The 23,722-nt window shown below is 35.0% G+C and overlaps 1 protein-coding gene across 3 annotated transcripts in view; it reads left to right on the top strand.

Moving 5' to 3' along the window:
* Window positions 1–23,722, top strand: part of LOC106673964 — a 42,836-nt gene that overhangs the window by 9,377 nt on the left and 9,737 nt on the right. For 2 of the 3 annotated variants that reach the window (XM_024229911.1, XM_014406376.2), the window contains exons 2-3: window positions 13,072–13,365; window positions 19,565–19,812. In XM_024229911.1, the coding sequence (XP_024085679.1) occupies window positions 13,073–13,365; window positions 19,565–19,790 (519 nt within the window). In that variant the 5' untranslated portion in view covers window position 13,072 and the 3' untranslated portion in view covers window positions 19,791–19,812. Of the gene's footprint in view, window positions 1–1,495; window positions 1,720–13,071; window positions 13,366–19,564; window positions 19,813–23,722 lie in introns of those variants that run through there. The other variant, XM_024229910.1, reaches the window with a different exon arrangement.

Here is a 23,722-nt window from a genome sequence, read left to right as displayed (position 1 = left end):
TGGTGGGAAGAAAATGTAACGGGTTTTTTTTTGGAAATGGACGGAATCAGATGTTTGATTGAGAAAGGAGTCGCGGAGCCTACAAAATATACACAACACAATAAAAGCAAGTAGATAACTACACTTACATGCATTGGAAATTAAGTTGAGACAAATATGGAAGACAGTAGGCATCATAATGCATGCAATGGTTACTGAAAAGGAAATGTTTTAGTAAAAAGTCGAAAGAAAAGGCTAGCTATTGAGATGAAATAGGAATGAGAAACAGTTNAGAGAGAGAGAGAGAGAGAGAGAGAGAGAGAGAGAGAGAGAGGAAGAGAGGGAGAGAGGGAGGGATCGAGGGAGGACATTGAGAATCACTATAAACTCAAAAAAACTGGCCGATATTCAGGCAGCTTATGAGGCAAAAAAGTGGCAGAAATGTGGATTGTAGTGACGATGCACCTTGATAACGGGCAATGAGAAGAAAAGTATGACCTGTAGTGCTTATAGTTATGACTCTTCTGATTTCACCAACAAATCTGGGACGCATAAAAGCTCAGCTTGAAAGTTGCAGGTCAAAAATGTTGCAGAAAATCCAAATATTGTAATTACTGAACTACCACAATTAAATTTATACGAAAAAATAACATTGCACTTCATTAACTGTATCTATCTAACAGCATTCGTAGTTCTTATGCTGCGTTTTTTCTTCATTGTAACAGCAAAATAGTACTAATGTTAGAATTATTTTAGTTTTCAATATTAGAGTACCGACCAATTTTTCACTCAAGAACACTCAGGATCAAGGTCTTGAAGAAAAAAGAAAAATTCCACTGTTACTGCCAAGATTTTGACCTATTTAAAGGTCCTCACGAGGGCCTATATTAATTTATATGCTTCCCATTATGAAAAGTAATTGTTCAAGCAATTGTCCAAATATGTTTTCGTAACGGATATGCTTATTATGTTTGTATGTTGTCTGTCACTATCACAAAAAAATTAATATCCTTACAATCATTCATTGACCATCAATATTGTTAGGGAAAACAAATTTAAATAACTGAAAGGCTAAGAAAAGTGTCATAACTCAAAAAGGGATAGTTTTTAATTTAGTACAGCTGCATTTTTAAATTTTTATGCTTTCTCTTAAGTCTTGGACTAACGAAAGACAATTTTGATGGATCATGACAGTTTTTATTGCCAACAACTGTAATGGCGTGTAATTAATCCATAAATAAAGTAAACTTCCATCTGTGTCTCCTATACACTTTCCGTTTTGTGTCACATTTCTTGCTGTTGTGCGATATGTGCATGTTCAAAACAGCGAAAATAGAATCCCGTTTGATTGTATACCTAACAATTTGACAGATGCTTAACAGTAATAAAAAAAACTACTAGTACAACATGAAAACGAGATGGATTGGGTTCAGAGTAGAGCAGGGGAAAGTCGATGTGGCAGCGGTCTTGTTGGAGGGGAGCGAGCCAGCGGCGGGAGTAAAAGCAGAAAGTATCCAAATCCATCAGTGGTCGTCTAGTCACCGTCAGCAGGTCTACGGTGGTGACAGCTCCCAGGTGCGGACGACTTGCACAAACCGTTCTCTGCCTCGGTCCCGGCCATGGCAGAGAGACGAGGAAGACCACCAAGAAACTTTTAACGTGTCGCTAATTTTTTTTTAAATAATACCTAACATGGTGTTGCTTAGTCTTTTCAAACATGGCAAGATAATTTTCAACACTGTAAGTTTCATTATGTTTTGATTTATCTATCTACCTTTCTTTTTCTATCCTTCTTTACCTTGTACTAAACATATTTATATTAGTTTCCTCTTCATTTTTTTGTTTTGGCTATAATTTAATTGCTTGTTTTAAACATTCACATTTATTGCTATACAATTAAAGAAGAACGAAATTAAGACAATTAATCTCGATTCTCCAATGTGGATTTTTTTCTTCCTATAAAATATTAATATGAAAAAATTACCAATATTCAAGATTTATGTTAGAAGTTATTTGAAAAATTGAAAATTATTTTTCCCCAGCCAAGAAATTGATAAATGTATAAACTTATGCTTGACACAGCAACAACTACATGTATTTTAATGCTCCATAAACACAAAAACTATAATTTTTCAAAATTGAAATAAAATTGCATATCAGCGGTTTCGACTAACATTGATTTAGTAGAATTAGGTCGGTTCGGTCATTGCTTTTATGTTACGGCAACCTGAAAAGCTCAAAATAGGCTAATTAGATCTAGGGAAATGAAACATAGTTTTTTTTAAATCGTTCACAACAATTTCTCAAATTAATTGTCATTAGCAATCTCTTCTAACAATTTACTTAAATTCGTTGATAACTTTACCCATTTTCATAAAGTTTTCGGCACTTTAATTGACGCTAAAATCCCTAAGAGGACAAATTAAGTTTCCTCTCATAAGTGTTTACGTTATAGATTTAACGTAGACTCGTTGAGCCTGTTATCTTTGTCATTATGAATTTCTCTGAAGAAAGATAATTTTGTTGTGTAACAATCCAATTAGCCCTAGTCTAGGCCGAACGACGACAATCATTTCTGGCTTTTAAATTTTTATCAAATCATAAGATTCCATCAGAAAAGGGTGAAGTTAATTAGAAAACGTCCGAATAGAGTGGTCATTCTAAAAGCGTACCCATGTACGTTTAAAGTATCCTTTTTGGCTTGACTTAATTTAAACGCCTCAGCGGTATAATAAAGTAAAATTTGCTCTAATTTTCAACTAGCAACAAATAAACACTAGACAGATTGATTTTTAGGACTAGATTTTTGAAAAGGATTCTTTAACCGAGAATAACTCATAAACATGTTGTTTACGTCTAGCAATGTAAAAACGACGGAGTTTCTTCGCTTGGAATATCATTAGGAACGTTACTTAATCAAGTCACTTAGCACTGCCAACCTTATAATATAAAAATATTATATACAACTTTGTTGTTTATTCTCAGAATTAAAAAAATACATTTTTAAAAAGTAATTATGGACTAGCTTTCTAAATGCGAAAGTTGTTTGAGAACTTTCTTTCGCCTATTCTCCGACAGATTGTGACAACCGGTTTAAACAAGCTCGGTCAAATTTTAAGCTTGTTTAAAGCGTGGTTTTTCCTTTCTGTCACGCTGTGATTCTGACTCACACTCAAGCGGCCTTGCAATCGAATCTTTTTCCTGTCGCTTCATTTCTTAATTTTTAAACAACGCTGAGAAAAGATTTTAAAGTGTTATTTGGAGATGGTGAGATGCGGTCTGGTGTGACGTAGGTATTGGGTGCCGTGTTGGGGGAACTATCAACACGACACCCAATAATGACACATCTACACAGAAAACACAACACTTTGAGCCCTGAAGATGATCTCAATAAAGATCGAAACGTACGTTGGCACGATAAAGTATGTTTTTCTAAAATCTACGTCACACCAGACCGCATCTCACGATCTCTAAATAATCATTAACAACCGGTCACAATTTTCTAAAAACGCCGAGAAAACAACATTTTAAATTTTCTAACCACGCTGAGAAAACGACTTTTTAAAATTTTTCAAATAACGCTTAGAATACTGCATTATATCTTTACAAACAACGCTGAGAAAACAACCTTTTAAATTTTCAAAGGCGTGAAAAATAAACTTTCAAATTTTCCATCATCGCTGAAAAAACAAACCTATTAAATCGTCAAAGATCGCTGGAACAAAATCTCTCAAATTATCAAAACACACTGAGAATCCAACTATTTAAATTTTCAAACGACGCTGAGAAAACAACCAACTAAATTAACCGACAGAACGGGAAAAAGCAACCTTTCAAATTTTCAAACAACTGAGAAAACAACCTTTCTATTTTTCAAACGACGCTGAGAAAACAGCTTTTTTAAATTTTTCAAACAACGCTTAGAAAAGAGCATTTCATATTTTCAAACAACGTTTAGAAAACAACATTTTAAATTTTCTAACAATGCTGAGAAAACGGCGTTTTTAAATTTTTCAAACAACGCTGAGAAAACAACCTTTTAAATTTTCAAAAACGTGAAAAATAAACTTTCAAATTTTCCATCATCGCTGAAAAAATAACCTATTAAATCGTCAAAGATCGCTGGAAAAAAATCTCTCAAATTATCAAAATACGCTGAGAAAACAACTATTTAAATTTTCAAACGACACTGAGAAAACAACCAATTAAATTAACAAACAACACGGGAAAAATCAACCTTTCAAATTATCAAACAACTGACAAAACAAACTTTTATATTTTTCAAAAGACGATGAGAAAACAACCTTATTACTCTTCAAACAGCGTTGAGAAAACAACCTTTTAAATTTTCAAAAACATGAAAAATAAACTTTCAAATATTCCATCATCGCTGAGAAAACAACCTACTAAATCGTCAATGATAGCTGGAAAAAACCTCTCCAATTGTCAAAACACGCTGAGAAAACAACTTTTTAAATTTTCAAACGACGCTGGAAAAACAAACAATTAAATTAACAAACAGCACGGGAAAAAGCAACCTTTCAAATTATCAAACAACTGACAAAACAACCTTTCATATTTTTCAAACGACGCTGAGAAAACAACATTTTAAATTTTCAACATTGAGAAATGAATCTTTTAAATTTTAAAAACGTGACCAAATTCTCAGAATCTTTCAAAGTTTCAACCAATGCTGAGAAAACAACATTTCATATTTTTCAAACGACGCTGAGAAAACATTTCATATTATTCAAACGACGCTGAGAAAACAACATTTCATATTTTTCAAACGACGCTAGGAAAACAACATTTCATATTTTTCAAACGTGAGAAAACAACATTTCAATTTTCAACAACATTGAGAAATGAACCTTTTAAAATTCAAAATCGTGACCAAATAATCTTTCAAAATTTCAACCAATGCTTAGAAAACAACATTTCATATTTTTAAAACGACGCTGGGAAAACAACATTTCATATTTTTCAAACGTGAGAAAACAACATTTCAATTTTCAACAACATTGAGAAATGAACCTTTTAAAATTCAAAATCGTGACCAAATAATCTTTCAAACTTTCAACCAATGCTTAGAAAACAACATTTCATATTTTTAAAACGACGCTGAAAAAACAACATTTCATATTTTTCAAACACGCTGAGAAAACAACATTTTAAATTTTCGAACGACGTTGAGAAAAGGACCTTTTAAATTTCAAAAACGTGACCAAATAACCTTTCCAACTTTCTACCAACGCTGAGAAAACAACCTATTAAATTAACAAACCACGCGAAAAAAGCAACCTTTCAAATTATCAGAAACGCTGAGAAAATAACCTTTTAAATTTTCAAACAACTCGGATGGGACAGTATTCGATTCCGGACTTGCATCGTTTTTCTAGCGTTATTCAAAAAACACCCTGAAGACATCGCCTTGTCAAATTGAGAACAGTTCAAAAATTCGTTATTCAATCGCTAAAAAAAATCAAAGACATCCTCACTTTAACGCAATTTTATCAAAGTTTGAAAAAATACGATAGGTGAAAGTGGACCACCTCTTTCCTCGGCTAAGTGTGACGAATAAATCATGGCAACTGACTGGACCTCTCGTTTTGAAAAGTGGGCACGATAAAACTGACTTTAAGCCCGACGACTAGTTTACAGGATTGCGTAGGCCGAAATGGAAAGTGTTTCTTCGTGTGTAGAAAGTCCAGCACAAACCGGGTTTCAATATGGGCTGACTTAAATGTTAGTGGCCGGACTAGTCGTACTATTTAACCCCATCATTTTTTAACCTTAAACCCACTTATCTAGCCTTTATTTTAATGAAATATTAATGTTCATATCGACAACTGTTATTGTTGCGATTTTTACAGTATACAATCCGTAAGCTGTTTTCATTGGGCAGCTTTACCCCGAATGGAAGTATGTAAATTTTTGGTTTAAACTCGGAAGATTTTCGTTTTTTAGCAAAATATTTTCGTTGGTAATTTTGTCGGTGTTCATATACTTTTTTATATTGCGATTTTAATTACTCCTTACCTATTTTCATCCTACGAGTCTAAACTGGTTTGGGGTTTTTGAATTTGCATTGGCTTTCAAAATTGATAAATGAGGGACTTCCTGGATTCACTTCCTTGGTACGAGACGATGTTTTTCTTTCATTTTTTGACTAAACGTTAAATCCTGGGGAAAATTTGCCTGTTACATCTTGGAAAATGTGTTTTATCACGGGTCGAACTTTGTTGACTTTGAGTTGTTAAGTTGTACAAATTAAAACAGGTTTTATACAGACAATTAAAAGCTAACGAGAACGCCGAAATAAAAGGCGCATGTAGCGTCACCTCACACCACCACCTTCAGACCTCTGAGGATGTGCACAGCCATCATCCTCATCCCCCAACCAAGCCCGGGGTAGCATCCCCCAACCGTTTTACGATGCCGCCCCATCAACCCCCCGGGTCCATAGCCCCAACCCCAAGAGGCCCCGCGCCACAAACCGCATTCTCTTCAAATCAACTTTAAATATTCAAATTACACCTTTTCACGAATTTAAAAAGCAATTGTAAATAAATGAATTTCCTGACGCTATAACAATTCCTTAAAAGGATTTTCAATTATATCAACTATAAATAATTTATAATTTTTATGCACAGTGTGTTGAAGTGAACAGGACTCGACAATAATTTTTCATTCCAACCGCACTATATGAAAATTACAAATCAATTTAAATAATTTCTTTGGTCAACTAGGAACAACTAAAACGTATAGATTAATTTATTTTAATATTTCTTTAATATATATTATAACATGTCTAAAAAAATTCTTATGGCGATCTTAGGCAGACGATTTCCAGTCATGCTGTTACAATGGTGCAATATATACTTCCAACTAATTAATGTAACAATTATTGTATAAATAAATATGGTAAAAAACAAAAATATAGTATTTTTATCTGTCTATTCAGAAAAGTGTTTATGTAGAAAAAAGTAAATGCTATCAGTTAGACTATTTGCTACTTAAGAATTTTTTTTTCATATCGTAGTTTTTAAATGTTATTTAATCAGACTAGTGACTGACTAATAACGGTTGTAGGATATTCATGATGAATCCGGAAATGGCGTGTTAAACGATATATTAAGTCAAGTGGCATAAAGTCTATAAACGTGTCTCCTGTCTATTCACGTCGAAAAAACGTTGTTGCTACCTTCCAAGTAAATATTTGCCCGTTTAGCGCTTGTGGAAAGGGTTTGTTTATCTAATTAACATTTCGGTCCTTGGGATGTTTGAAAACGATTAGTGGCGTACACAATTCTTATCATTTCTCTATAAGACAAATTACTCGAAGAACTGAAAACGCCATTTATTTCGGCTCAGTTTTATATGGAAAATCGTCTGACTCGCTAATCCCTTCAAACGATAATGATAACAAACCCGAACTCAAAAGACTTTGTTAACTGAGTCGCGTAATCTCTTCACAAATGAAGACGAGAACATTCTCGTCCCAGAAGACAGACGATTTTTCTTTATTCAATCTCCTCTTTACAAATATTTCCAATTTAATGTTAAATTTGCCGATTGTTTGGTAGAATGATAAATATGCAGTTCTTGTAATATTATTTATATAATTTAACGTTTTTAATCATTTAGTCAAAAAATACTTTTATGGTAATCCTATGGCATATTGATTTTAAACAAACATCCCACGGTTGAGCAGAACAGGATCGGGCATTAATGTTGCACAGCTTAAGCGAAAGCAGTCTCGTTTTCTTCTCGTATAACATGTAGCACGAATTCGGTGTGTTAAACATAAAACGGACCCGCAAGCTTTGTTTTTTAATGGAATACCGTAAATGATTCGTAAATCGTGTGCAACGTGCGAAACCGCGTCGTTATTTCTGAATTATTCAATCGGATAAGGCCATAATATGATCAGCGCCCTTGACATATGCCGTAAACACTTTTCCCGTTGTTGGGTGTGTCAAATAATAAGAAAACATATCAAGGGCGGAGCCGTTATAGAAAGAGAAAATATAAGAACCGGAATTGCATTCAAGGTAGGGTCGTGGAAAAGAAATAATAAACCGTTGTGGACAAATTGCGATATGAAACGTGAGGCTGGTGGAAAAGGGAGAAACGAAAAAGAAAAATATGGGCCAACAGATTGCAAGGTCCGTGGTCAAGACCGGAATTGTGAAAGTGCCCCCCGGCTAAAGCGCCTTTAACGAAACTTGGTTATTTTCCAAAGATGGCATAAGATCCTGTGAAAACAAGCTGGCCCAGAACTTAATTATATTCTTTCCACAGCGACAATTGAACAATAAACAATTCAGCAATAACGCGCGAGAGAGAAACTTTGCAGAGACTTGAGAATTCGCGGTTTGTATCGAAATTTATCTTCTAGTTTTACCATTTTCAACTAGATCACGGGAATTACTAACATAATAATTAATTACCTATCTATCACCCCTCGATCTTATTCTTACCATAAATTCTTAGAAAGGTTCGTGTAAAATAATAAAAGATAAAACCAGAGGAAATCATAAAATCTGAAGAAGAATGAATTTTTCGGATATGTTAAGATATACAGATTGAAACAAAAATAGATAAAAAGATAGACAGTCATTTAGTGAAAGAAACAGAGAGATAAAAAGAGAGAGAAATAAATAGATAGATAGAGAATATTGAGAGAAAAAGAGAGGATAGAGAGAGAGAAATTGAGATTAAAATAAAGAGAGAAAAACAAGTAAGAGAAAGAGAGAGGAGAGAAGTGGAAGTGAGAGAGAGAGAGAGAGAGAGAGTGAAAGAAAGGTAGAGAGAGAAAGTGAGTGAGAGGGAGGGTGGGAGAGAGAAAGATAAACATTGCGCTTGAAATTTAGCTGGATATATAGCCAGATAGATAGTGAGAGAGAAACAGTGTGAGAGAGAGACAGAGAGAGAGAGAGGTGAAATTGAGGGGAGAGGGAGAGAGCGAGAATGAGAGAGAGAGATAGATAGTGAGAGAGATACAGGGAGAGAGAGAGAAAGACAAAGAGAGAGAGAATGAGATAAAGAGAGATAAAGAAGTAGTAATAGAAAGATAAAGGAGAGGAAGTGAAGTAGAGTGATAAAGGGGAAGGGAGGGAGAGAGAAAGGGAGAGATTGGGGTTGAAATATAGATGGATATATAGACAGATAGATTGAAACATAGATAGATAGTGAGTGAGAGAGAGAGAGAGAGAGAGAGAGAGAGAAATTTAGATTGAAATAAAGAGAGATAAAAAGGTAGTAATAGAAAGAGAGAGGAGAAGAAGTGAGAGAGCGATAAAGGGGGAGGGGGAGAGAGAGAGAGAAAGAGAGAGATTACGATTGAATTATAGATGGATATATAGACAGATAGATTGTAAGATAGATAGTGAGAAAAAGAAGAAGCGAGAGAATGAGAGAGAGGGGGGAGTCATTTCATATATCATTATTATATTATATTTCCCTTTGTGTTTATATGGTTTTTCGATCCTTTACCATGCGGGCGAGGTTAAAGACCATGCGATATTTCTCGATTTGTCTTTTGTCGGTTACGACGAGTCATCTTTGTGATTTTGGTCTCAGGCCAGCTCCGACCTGAACGATAGCCAAAGAAGCAATGAGTCAACCTGACCAATTGTGGGGGGTCTTAAGGTCGCCCCTCATGTTCCTCAAGTTAACCATGTGTTCATCTTGTACTTGTTTGCATTGTCATTAGACAAATTGAATCAAAACGGGCCAACCGCTTTGTTGAGCCAAAACGAAATCATTTGACTGCCGTATTTCTAGATGAGGATTATCAAGCTAGGATTGTACAAACCAGCTTAAAAGCTTTCTTAAAAAAGAAAATGTCAATGATTGACTGTGTTATTAGGACGTGTTGGAATGTGTGAGACAGAGTGACAAAGAGAGAGAGAGAGAGAAAGAGAGGGAGAGAGAGAGAGAGAGAGAGAGAGAGAGAGAGAGAGAGAGAAGGAGTCATTATTATATTTCACCATCCAGTATTTTGTGCTATTGTGTGGCTTTCAGATTGTTTTCCTTGGTGACAAGTTTATTTTGAGATCTAGTTTTATGTCCTTGTACGTTATTTTCACTTCTAAATTTACAAAACGTCATTTACAATACACGTTTAAGAATATAAATCAGGTTTACACATTGAGCAGTCTATTTTATTTAATTAAATATTTGGGGCCTATTTTAACGCCGTAAGTTAAGTTTTGCGTTTGCAGTATACTTATTTACTAGCGTTTTTTCATAAACCGATGTGCTGTAGCCATCAGCAAAAACCGACAAGCGTATGCTTATCAAATGAATTATATTTACCGCCATGGTTATTTTTACAGTCAGAAATTTGTTGGTTGTATTTAACTTACTTTTTTTAGGTTGAGGGTTTAATAAGGATTTTAAAAGTTTTTCCTCACTGCGACCTATGTAGATCTATTATGGAACGCCAATAAATTGTAACAACCTTGGCAAGCGCACTTTTTCCTATAATACTAAGCGCTTTCCTCGTTCTTTTGGTATGAAAACCGCCCTACCGTGGCTACAAAGAATATGCGCTAATGCATCTGGTCCTCCTGGCATAATCGGCACGTTTCCGTTTCTCCTTTGCCCATCTTGTTTATGTGGTTGTTAGGAGGGCAGTGGTCGCCTATAATTTTTCTCAAATCCTGCCTACTGAGAAAGAGAGAGAGGATTTCCTTCGCCTTCCTTTTTAAGAGATTTATAAATCTTTTAGCATGTGAGTCATTAGGCAATTTAGACACTCCCAGATATGTTTGGAGATGAAAACATACGCATTTAGTGCCTTTATACCTTCCTGTCTGTCTAACAGTAAATCTATGAAGGTGTATTTTTCTATAACACCTGTGCATAGATTTATATTTAATGGACCTCAGCTTGGAAAATTGTTGAGGTTAGTCCAAGGGAGTTTGTTATGGTATAGTTCGGCCCTTTTACTCCTGCACCTTGTTCCATCTTCGACCCATCTGTGTACTATATTATGGCCCTTTCGTGAAACTTTGGGCTACCGTTCTTCCAACTAACTTAACTATGGCCACTCGGAATGATCAAAGTTGAGTTTTTCTGTGATTAGTGACCGTTTGTCGATGATTATTCAAAAATCGTGAGATGCGGTCTGGTGTGATGTAGGTTTCAGAAAAACATTTTCTTTACCGTGCCAACGTTTCGATCTTTATTGAGATCTTCTTCAGGGCCTGGGATTTACAAATATTGTTTAAATTTAACAAAACCATGTAGGATGTGGAAATGTGTTTTTGTTAAATTTAAACAATATTTGTAAATCCCAGGCCCTGAAGAAGATCTCAATAAAGATCGAAACGTTGGAACGATAAAGAAAATGTTTGTCTGAAACCTACATCACACCACACCGCATCTCACGATTTCCGAATAATCGTTGAGTTTTTCTCTCATTTTGTCAGATACTGTTAGAACCATTTAATTTATTTTGATTCGCAGAATTTTGTGTTGGTTTCTCCTTAGATCTAGCTTTAATTCCTTTTATCTCAAGAGTCTGTTAGCCAACTTGTGTCATTGACTTTTTTATCTCAACTGAAACCCTTAATTAATTGTAAGATATTAATTGGTCAAGCGGACCACGAAACTAGCGAATTTAATAGATCTTACAGTTAATTATTTTCAACGATCCGGATTTCAAGGTTATAACTTATCATCAGGTTAAACGAATTTACAACCATTTCTCTCGACATGAATATTATAACAAATTTTTACCAAGATTACAAGAGACCTGCTTATAAATTCCTTCAACCTGATGATGAGCTATAAGTTTGAAATCCAGATTGTTGAAAATAACTAACTGTGAGTAGGAACTATTTTTATAAAGATTATTCAAAAATCGTGAGATGTGGTCTGGTGAAGATGTTCTCAATAAAGATCGAAACGTTGGCTCGATAAAGAAAATGTTTTTATTACACCAGATCGCATCTCACGATTTCTGAATAATCGTTGAGTTTTTCTCTCATTTTGTCAGATACTGTTAGAACCATTTAATTTATTTCGATTCGCAGAATTTTGTGGTGGTTTCTCCTTAAATCTGGCTTTAATTCCTTTTATCTCAGGAGTCTGTTGGCCAACTTTTCTACCTAAATGTGTAAGGGTGGAAGGTGGAGTTACATTGCTGTAGGCTGAATACCGATTCTTCCGGAACTCCCATACAACGGAAAATTATCGGTTGTCTGTCTATATCTAGTAAGACGAATAAAGTTCCACTTTAAAGCAGAATCAGAATAGTTTACATTAATAATTTGACCATGCTAAAGCTAAATACCGACTACTTGCCCTCTTCGAAAGAACATATTCGAAATGTTTACTTTTTCTTTTCAAGTGGTATTTTCATCATAGTACGGTCCCGCATTGGCCAACTACTATTTTTCCATTGCTCAATTCGTGCTCATGACAACAATATCCCCTTCCGCAATAAGCCTTTGTATTGCACGGTCGTAATTTAATTACATCAGCCTCACAGTTACAAAGTAATAACCATTCGCAAATACATCAAAATTTGTCTTATGATTTTAACTTTTGTATTTTGGTGTGTGTAATTGATTTATTAAAGTTAAGATGAGTTTGTATGGTAAAACGTCAAATTGGCGCCCATTACATGACAATCGTTGCACAACTGTACCGTAACACAATGATTCTATTGTAATCATGGTCATCTGCGCCAAGGACACTTTTTTCCTTACAGTTTTGCATAAAAAATACATCTGTTAACAGATTTTTCACAAAAAAAATCTTGCGTAATTTCGAGTTTTTTCAAAAGACCCTGTGCTTTTCATAAAATCCCCCATTGTCTCTTAATTGTCGAGATAGTTTGATATTTCTTTAAAATGCCGTGCCAAGGCGATAAAGATTTGGAAAAAAAACAGTAAGAAGGCAGGAGCATAAAATCCGATAAAAGAATGAATCATTACACCATCTGTTGAGACTAGAGACTTTCCAAGTGTCGCAAGTCCTATTTGACAAACCCTTTCACCGAGGTTCAATCTTTTGATTTTCATCATAATCTTTTTACCTACAAAAAGATGTAAACGAATTTTTTTTTTGTTCTAGAATGCAAATGGCGTTAGTGCTGCTTGCAGTCGTAGGACACATCCTCGCAGCTGACCCGGAGGCGCCTCGAATCCATGGACAGCAGAAGCTGGCGACAGCGGCCGACTGTTCGGGTGCCGTGGGCTTCAGCGGGGTTGGAACCCACCAAGTACACGACACCGGGCTGATCGGCTACAGGACGACGCTCGTCGACAGGGGCGTCGGATTCAGCAGGGAGACGGGAGAGTTTACAGTCCATTGCCCCGGGATCTACCACATAGCCTTTGCCGCCTACAGCAATACTCCCAACACGAGGTAGATTGTCGTCTTTCACTAAAACGAGTTTTTACGGCTAAAGGTAATGACCTCATCTCCGACTGAGATGGACGGGCGGATCGGATAAACGACCTATCCAATCCACCTTAACGCATCTGTCAAAATTGTTAAAGTGAAAACTAAATTTTATTAAAGGCCCTTTCAAAGCAGACGGTTTGATTACAAATTCTAAAGTAATATACTTTCTGAGTGGGTGTTTGGACCGGCACTCGGTCCGTCGATACTTGCGAGTTTTAAAGCTACTCAAAGGTGTGATGGTTTAACACCGTTTTCAGTAAGAAACAAAATAATATAAAATAATATGTTACGATTCTTACCAAAATGGCCTATCTGCTTTTTTAAACTAAATCCATTTCAACCTTTTCAACATTTTGGAAGAAAATAATAACATAAATACTGCGCGTCTTCGCTGGCCTGTTTTGTTGAATTACTTAAACGCCTATCGGCATTGCGCCATCTTCAGCGAGGAAATGAGTTACGAGTTGGCGTAATCCAAAAAACCCGCGGAAGACGAAGTAGTAACACAGCGCTGGTTCAACACGATTTGCGCCTAAGTTCTAAACTTTAAAGCCGGGTCCAGACGAGTGTAATGTAACACGTAACGTAACGCGTAATGCAAGGCGAATTCTTTGTGTGGACGCTACTACGAGCATTACATGTAACGCTCGCCCAACCGTTCGACCGGATCCATCGGGGTGTCGGTTTTTTGTGCGAACACAAAGGCGCTCGCAGTTCTCGTTTGGACGGCGTTCGTGGCAGTTGTGTAGTGTGGACGTTCATGATGTGGAGTGACGAACAGTCGCTTGAACTTATTGGTTTATACCATGTTCGTAGCAACTGAGTGGAACAGCCCCCTCTTCAAGATTCGCGTTACATGATTCGCGTTGAGTTCGTTTCCCGTCTACACTGTTCACTCTAAATTACTCGTAATCTTGCATTACACGTTACACCCGTCTGGACCCGCCTTAAAATCGCAAAAGGTCTTGAAAAAAATTTGCTTTGGACTTATCCATTTTTATGGATAATCTAGTCAAACGCTTAAGTTAGTTCCTCACTGAAGATGGCAAAATGCGAAAAGGCGTTTGAGTAATTCAATAAATTTGCTAGTGAAGACGCCGGTTCACGATGACTTTATTAACTCTCAAACCAACACCCATCATCAACCCTAAATGCAAGATCTTGTGTGAAATTCATAAACTTTGACAATTTTATATTTTACGAAATAGTTTGTTTAAATAAAATTATTGGATGCCCCGCAAGCCAGAGTCTTCATAGACTGCCATGACCTGTTACGATTTTGTTCAATGTGAGGTGGATTAAATCGCTACAGGATGTAAATTGAACTGTTAAAAAAAACTAGGTCCTAGCTGAAAATGTGGCAAAACCAAATCGCACTTGAGAAACATTAAAGCGAGTACAAACGGACCCAGTAAGTGACTTACCAAAGTAATTCCTGTCATACGCGAGGCGGACGAGTGTTTCAGAACACTTGACAATACTATTGTGCAAATTATTAAACAAATGAACTAGTGAATAAAATGTCTATTGTGCTAAAACATCGACCAATATGGATCGAATTATTGCGCGGTGTTTTGACTTAAGAGCAGATCTGTTCGTGACTCTTCAATTGTTCGAAGCACAACAATTAGTGTTAGAGCAAACACCATGTCGTCAAAATTTGACATTTAGCCTGGATCATAAAAGGAGCGAGAATAACACTTTGAATTTTTAGAACGAATAATGGCTCGATTTTAAAAAAGAAAATAATTAACCTTTCAGACCAGCTTCAGAAGCGGGACTTAACATGGCGGATATCGTTTACTTTCTCGAACCGGTTCTACTTTCGCACCGACCGATTTGACACCCTGTTATTTTCCAGACGAAATCGAATTGTGAGTTTCACTCTTGTCGAACTCGTCCTACATATTTGTTTACTTTCGCTAATAACAAATTACTTTAAAGGCTAAACCGCATTGAGATTGTTTACTCTTTTAGAATAATTAGAAGATCATTTATGTAATTTATATTTTATTTTTTTACTGTGGGTCGAAGGCTTTTTGTTTATTTATTTTTTTAATTTTTGCGACATCATTTTCTCGTTTCGTTATACAACTCTGAGATGGAAATCGATCGGGGTTCTACACAAAGCCAACCCGAAAAGACCATCTAATCCAAATAATTCCTTATAAAAAAGCGTTAATTTTTCAGTGTAAAATACATTATGATAACATTTATTTCAGGTGCTCAAAATGGGAATAATTAATAAACTTCATTTCATAAAAACCATGTCAACTGGCTAATCGTTGTGCACGGAAAACTTTGTTGAAAGATGGATCGTGTCTCTCACTTTTAGGATTAGAACACAAATAAAATGATTTATTAAATCCAACCTTAATGATAACCCTTTAAGATGCTGCGGTTTATGATGATGATGAAAGGAGACTAGGATTGGTTTTTCCCCAAGCACTGGTGCATTGGACTTTCGTAGTTCCTTATTTGGTTTGAAATATATCGTCTTACGATTAGGGTAGTCGTTGTTAACATAAACCAATATGTTGTTAATGACGATGATGGATAGTATGAAGTGGGAATTTTTGTTTCCCAAGCGCTGCAGTCTTCTGGTTTATTGTACTTTCCTGGTTCCTTAGTTAAGAACATATTGTTCTGCAATTAGTATAGTCGTAGTTAACATAAACCAATATTTTTATGTGCTGTTAATGATGATGATGATGGATACTAGGAAGTGAGGGTTGTAGTTGCCCAAGCAGTACAGCCTTCTAGTTTATTGCATTTTCCTAATTCGTTAAATCAGTCAAACGACTCGATCCTTCAAGTATTAGGCCAATGACTATCGTACAATTCTTTTCCCTGGGTTTTCTTAGTTTGCATGGATATGTCTCTATTGAATAGTTACTTCGTATTCAACGATGATATCGGTAATATCCTTTGATGATGATGATGAATATGATATTAGAAAGTCGTGTTTATTGTACTTTCCTAGTTCCTTAGTCTGTCGATTCGATCCTTTTTTTAAGGAATACTAGGTCATCGACTGAGGTTGCTGTAATTGCTTTCATTGTTTCCTTGGTTATGTCTCCATTAAGCGGTTGCTTCTCATGCGAATATGATAGGTTGGCTGTTTTCTCATCTTATGGATCATTGAATATGTCCATGTTGGGTTGATGTTTTCTAAGATTCCAATGACCCGTATATAGTCCTGTCGCTCCTCCGAGGTTAGCGATCTCTAACTAGCAGCTATGCTTTAGTATAGGTTTACTGTGTCTCGTACCTCTACAGTTTATCCATTTATCATTTTGCTTTTATTCATTCTGTGTTGGAGGATTCTGTTTTTGTTCTTTTATCCCAGCGATCTCTAACTAGCAGCTATGCTTTAGTGTAGGTTTACTGTGTCTCGTACCTCTAGAGTTTATCCATTTATCCTTTTGCTTTTATTCATTCTGTGTTGGAGGATTCTGTTTTTGTTCTTTTATCCCAGCGATCTCTAACTAGCAGCTATGCTTTAGTGTAGGTTTACTGTGTCTCGTACCTCTATAGTTTATCCATTTATCCTTTTGCTTTTATTCATTCTGTGTTGGAGGATTCTGTTTTTGTTCTTTTATCCCAAGAATAAGTTCAGAGATAAAACAACAAAACTATTCTTTGTACCTAATATATTAGTTTTAGATATTTGGATGTTATTTTTCTATATCCTAATTCTTTCACAACTTACTGGCTATCCCATCTTATGAACATTTTTTTTCAGTGTAATCTCTTTTAAGATTGTCTATGGCTGCTGATATTTTCTCAGATACCATTGACTACATAGTAAATAGTCCTAACACTTCTCTTGTTGTATTAGAGAGTTTCTCAATATCGGTTAGGGTTATTCTAGCATAATCTTACTATGTCTAGTCCCTCTACATTTTATCCACTTTCCCTTTTTTCGTTTTTGGAGTCATTCTGAGATAAAAGATTATATTTGTGTTTTTGTTTTCCCAAGAATAGGATCATGGCCAATATATGGACTTGAAGATCGTCCTCGGACCGATGCGTCTGCCTACTCGTTACCCAAAATGCTTTCCGTATTCAAAGATGATATGGTTGGCTGTTTCTTCCTTTTCTTCGATTAGTTAACTACTTTGTTTCCTGATAATTTATAAATATTACCACAAGTTTAAAAACAATCTGCAAAAGCTATCTTCTACAATAATTTGACTAATCGACTGGCTTTTTAGGGTTAGAAAGAACTACCATTACAGTAAAATTCAATGTTTACGAAATGTTTTATGTAGGAGTACTAAGTAACAAATATTCGTAGTGTAAAGTATTAATCGCCTATCGGCATGGAATTGACCTACTTAAGCTCGTTATTTATTTATTTTCTAAGGTTAAAGTTTCGCATCGATCCTGCTAACTTTTAACGCGCTGACAGCACCCTTAATTTTCCTTTATAATTCTAGCTTTAGGACGAAAGTCGTATCGTATCGACCTGACCCATTAGCCGGAGGGGAAAGTGGCACCGTTTTATTTAGCCGCGGAGGAAGAAAGTTCCTTTTTCTCCTCAGACTAGATGGCTTTGATAAAAGGTTGCTGTCGGGGGCCGAAGTGAAAACCATCCTGTTCGACATCTGGACGAAACTAGACAAAAAAATACTCGAGAAAGTGCCGAGGAAGAGAGAGTGAAAAGGAAAATTTCTGATACACGCGGAACATGACAAAACACATGTCTTTGCTAAACTAGAAACATAGTCATCTTCAGTTGTTTCCCTTGCAATTCACGGATAAACGAATATGATAAATGACATGGGGATAATTTTTTTTCGAGGGTTCGCAACAGCAAAGGTCATATAATCTCTCAGGATGCTGGTGTTTTTGAAAAAAAGCCCATTTGTAAGTATGTCGTGTTCGAATGCAGGGCCGCTGGATTCGAACCCGGGACCTTTACCTTACAGTGATGAACGCCGTGTCAACGCCTAAACCGTTGCGGCCACCGACCTTAATCATCTATTGATGAAGTGTAAGACAGAAAAAACAGAATAACATTCCGTTTGTCATATGGCATTACATATTAGGCAGGGAACCTCCGATATTGATTGATTTATATGTTTTTAGGGGGAGGGGAAGCGTGTAGGAAATTTCGAGGGGCTACGGTGGGATCGAACCCACAACCGCGAGGTCTATGAGGGAAAGTCTGACAAGCTAACCACTCGATTACGCGGCCCTCAAAAAAAGAAAAAAACATTAATTGGACAGTTAATTGGCGTTTTTTCCCCAACATCAGTTTTAAATACTGCAGACGTTTCTTAAATAATCCACAAAAGATATCTTCTAGGAGTTTTTTACCATAAAAAATGTAGTTTATAAAATGATCTCGGAAATAAGATGGTCGTACGTTTCAATTTTTAACCATAAAAATTTTAGTTTATAAAATTATCTCAACAATAAGATGGTCGCATGTTTCAGTTTATTCAGTTTTTTACCATAAAAAATATAGTTATAAAATTATCTTGGAAATAAGATGGTCGTATGTTTCATTTTTTTACCATAAAAATATAGTTTATAAAATTATCTCAGCAATAAGATGGTCGCAAGTTTCAGTTTATTCAGTTTTTTACCATAAAAAATATAGTTTATAAATTATCTCGGAAATAAGATGGTCGCATGTTTCAGTTTTTCCCGTAAAAAATTAGTTTATAAAATTATCTCGGCAATAAGATGGATATGTTTCAGTTTTTACCATAAAAAATATAGTTTATAAAATTATCTCGGAAATAAAATTGTCATGTTTCAGTTTGTTACCATAAAAAATATAGTTTATAAATACATTAGATTTCGTGGTCCTATTGACCAAATAACATCATTCAATTAATTAATCTTTATGTAAGGTATTGGCTGAGATAAAAAATCAGCGTCACGAGGGGATTCGAACCCACGTCCTTCTTCGGCTAAATATGCCGCTGCGTTTTCTCTACCACTTGAGCTATCGTGACTTCGATCCACTCGGAATCCAACTTCCTATCTCAACCCAATAATTTGGGCAGTTATAACATAGTTTTATAATAGTTTAAAAAAATTATCTCAGGAATAAGATGGTCGCATGTTTCAGTTTTTCAGTTTTTTACCATAAAAAATATAGTTTATAAAATTATCTCGGCAATAAGATGGTCACATGTTTTAGGATCATTCTGAAGAAGAGGGGAGCCGGCAAGGGCTCGACCTGGACGGAGGTCGCATCTGCAGGAGGTGAAAAGAGCGGCGGCGGGTCCAACCAGATCCTCCTGGAGCTGGAAGTCGGCGATCAGACAGGAGTTTGGCTCGCGGACAGGAGGGTGAACATCGCGACAGACAACGATCGAGCCGCACCCTCCACCACCTTCACAGCTTTCAGAATTGCCAAGAAATAACCACCTCCAAATACCCTCCCCAGTAAGTCAATGGAAATACAATAATGACGAACCCCGGCCATAACTGTACCGAAGGTCTAGTCGAACCGTTCGATATCCACTTCCGGTTACAGGATGGCCGACGTTTTTCCCCGTCCTCATCACTCACCACCGACCGACCCTTCCACGTTTTACCGCTTAAAACAAGCGCCACCTTTCGAGCACAGTTTTCCATTGGACAGATGTCCCACTTTGGCTGCCCTTCCACTTTTAAACTAACTTTTCGTTTTCCTTTCATAGCATGAAAACTATATACTCTTTCTACCATAAAACCTTTCGATTTAAGTTAATAAGCATGTTCTCTCTTTTTTCTTTCTCTCTTCATCCATCTTTGTTAAACTTTTATATCACTTGGCATGTCCTTGAAGATCTATATCAACGTTGTACAAACGATTTTTAAGCATGTTAAAACTATACTTTGCCAAAAGGATTTCGTTTTATAATATTTTACTAAATTGTATTGTGTCTCACGCATGGATTATAAATAAACAGCCGTGATGTATAACAGGATATTAATACGTAAAAGCAGCTTTGTTCACTGCACAGTTTACTGTAGACTTCAACATAAGTTCACATCACGCAAAAGCGTTTGGCTTCGTGTTATTGGGCTAGTGCACAGTTTAGAAATAATCGCGTGCTAGGTTGTTAGTTTTATTTCTTAGTTATACTGAATTGCTTTTAATTGCAATATGATTTAAGCATGTTTAGGTATCATAAAAGTAGTTTTAATTTTTTTTAAAATTAACATTGAAGAAATGTTTTCACTTGCATGTTTCCAAATGATAACACTGTTAAAATTTTCATTTGCTTATCTGTTTTGTGTATTAATGCCATCACAATTTTTTTATTATAGATATAAAAATACTTTTTGCTCGATGTTATATACTATATTACAGTTGTTATATTTATTTTGTTTTTTAACTGTTGACATAACCAACCGTCTTGTAAAATTTATAATTTTTATAATTTGAGAAAATCATTTTTGAGTTTTACTTTTTTTCATATTTTCCTCTATTTCTATTCTTTTTTTCTTATATTTTCTATCTATTTACAAATAATCTTCTTCACAAGTTAGTCCGCAACTATCTCGCGATTAGACATCGTCGACATCCACGGAATTCTACGATTTATCTACGACGAAATAATCTTCTATGCGTTATTTCTTTCGCGACTTTTTCTTTCTTACTTTCTTTCTTTTTATCTTTCTCTCTATCCACAAATCCGTCATTCTTCCGCGTACCCTTCTCTTTTCTTTACTTATCTACGAAACTCATAAATGATAGTTCTCAAATTGGAAAAAGGTTCAAAATAATGCTATTATGTACCTGTGATGTTAACATTAACTTCTTGTTCTTACTACTATTATATTTACTTGTTTTTCCTAATGTGAGCATGTTGTATTTATTTGATTAACATCCTTCTTATCGTTAAATTTTTGTTGTAATGATCTCAACAATTGATCAGTGATTCTTCTTCTTTCTTGTTGTTCCTATTATCTGTATTAACTTTTTGCATTCTTGTCTGCTTTTGCATTGAAATGTTGCTAAAACCTTCCTATATTTCTCATAAATAAAAACTGTCTTTTAAGACATTCTTTTATTATTGTTTCATTCTAATATTCTTAAAACCTTTCCAACTAACTGTTTTCGCTTTTTTTTTTAATAATTGTACTTTTATTTTGTTCTATTTGCTAAACTCCTATCTTTTTAGTTTTAATTTTTCACAACTTTTTGTTTTATGTATGCATCTCTACTTTTATTTTTGACTCTATCTTTCAGGTTTTCATTTCTTTTTCTACAACTCTAACAAAATGTACCGTTATGTTTTTCTTCATGTGATTGTTAAATGGTTATATGGTTGTTTGTTGAATTATGTTTAATTTGTGTAACTTATTACTTTTGTTTCTTCGTTAATGTCACTTTTCTCGTTAATTGATTATTTTCTTTTTATCTTTTCAACATAATTATTTAATCATTAAAAGTTTCTTTTAGCTAGTCCAACTCTGCATCGTGAACATATGTTGTCAACTTATTAATTAATTTTTCCATTTCCTACCTGTTTTCTATTTCTATTTTATTCCATAATACAAATTATAAAACTTTTCGATTTTCATACTGATTTCTTGTCTGTTTTTATTTCAATTTTCTTTTATCTTAAGCACGAATAAACTTTCAAGGGACCGTTATTGTTCAATTTTCGATCGTTTTTCTTTTTCATCCAATTTCTACCTTTTCTAGATACTCATTTAATAATACTTCGTTTCTGCTTTACTTCATACATTCCTTTGATACATATTTCTTTGCAGTATTACAAAACGGCATTACTAATATATAATACAACTTTTTTACTTCGATTTCTTTTGGCATATTGTTATGTTTAATGATACTTTAGAATAGTCTCACTTTTTATAGTTCAAGTTCTAAGTAAATATATTGTAAAATAATGTTTGAGTGTTTTCTTCCTTTTTTTCTTTTTTCTTCTTTCTGATTCTGTATCACTACTACTACTATTTCTTTTAACTCTTATTTCTTCCTTTCTTAGTCTTTTATGTAATGTTTTAAATAACATTCATCCCTTCTATCAATATCTTCCATGTACCAATCAATCATCTTTATTTTTTTGTTCTTTTTTTAAAGTACTTCAGTTTTTTAAATTTGTACTTACAAATTACAAATATTATGTACACCTTGAATTTTATAATTCATATTTGTTATTTTTCTATATAAAATCTAATGTTTTTTGTCTTCTTCTTCTTCTATTTTGCATGATAATGTATTGTAATTTATTAATTTTACCTATTTATTTTTATGACTACTTACGAACCTCTGTCAAATCACTTTCTTCTGTAATCTGTTTAGCATAATCTCTCTTCCTATGCTTTATTTCTTTGATTTCATTGTACCATCTTCATCTTGTCCATTTTTTTCCACAAAACCTTATATTATCAGAGGATTACTTAAACTTACATGCGTAGTATTCAAATTATCGAATTAATAAATCCTACAATCGTGTGAGGCTGCTTTTCATTTATTCCTATTCTCTCTCTCTATCTCTCTCTCTCTCTCGCTCTCTCTCTTTCGCTCTCTCTCTCTCACTCTCTCTTTCTCTCTCTCTCACTCTATCTCTCTCTCTCTGGTTTTTTCTTTTATTTTCATGTGTTATTGCATTCCTCTTTTTTCTCTATAGTTTATACTGACTCTCTTAATCTTTCTCTATCAACCCATGCTTTCTCTCCTTTATCTAAGCATTTTTCCGCCTATCGATTTTTCTCTGTCACTATCCCGACCTACCTATCTATAAAACTATACAAATGTGTATGTATACAAATATCTATTTATCAATCTACGTATTTCTGTCGCTTGCTCACTACTCAGCTCTTATTAAGGTATTTATCTTCAATATTCTCTTTCCTATGAATTCTGTTTCACTCCCCACAATCGTACAGATTCATTATTCTCCCACTCAATCTCTCTCTCTCTCTCCCTTTCTCTCTCTATCTATCTATCAATCTTTATTTATCTATCTATCTCTGTCTCTATATATCTATCTTTTTATTTGCTATCGCAATATTGCTCGTTCAGCCTCTCTATCTATGAATCTGATCATTCTCTCTCTTTCTCCCACTCAGTCTCTCTCTCTCTCCCTTTCTCTTTCTATCTATCTATCTATCTCTGTCTCTATATATCTATCTATCTCCGTCTGTCTCTGTCTCTCTCTCTCTCTCTCTCTCTCTCTCTCTCTCTATATATATATATATATANTCTCTATATATATATCTTTTTATTTGCTATCGCAATATTGCTCGTTCAGCCTCTCTATCTATGAATCTGATCATTCTCTCTTTCTCTCCCCCTTTCTCTATACTCTTTCCTATGAATTCTGTTTCACTCCCT

The sequence above is a fragment of the Cimex lectularius genome, unplaced genomic scaffold, assembly GCF_000648675.2.
Source record: "Cimex lectularius strain Harlan isolate CLEC.00 unplaced genomic scaffold, Clec_2.1 scaffold250, whole genome shotgun sequence".
NCBI lineage: Eukaryota > Metazoa > Arthropoda > Insecta > Hemiptera > Cimicidae > Cimex > Cimex lectularius.
The sequence above is the reverse complement of the archived record's forward strand: the minus strand, read 5'-3'. Positions and strand labels throughout refer to the sequence as shown.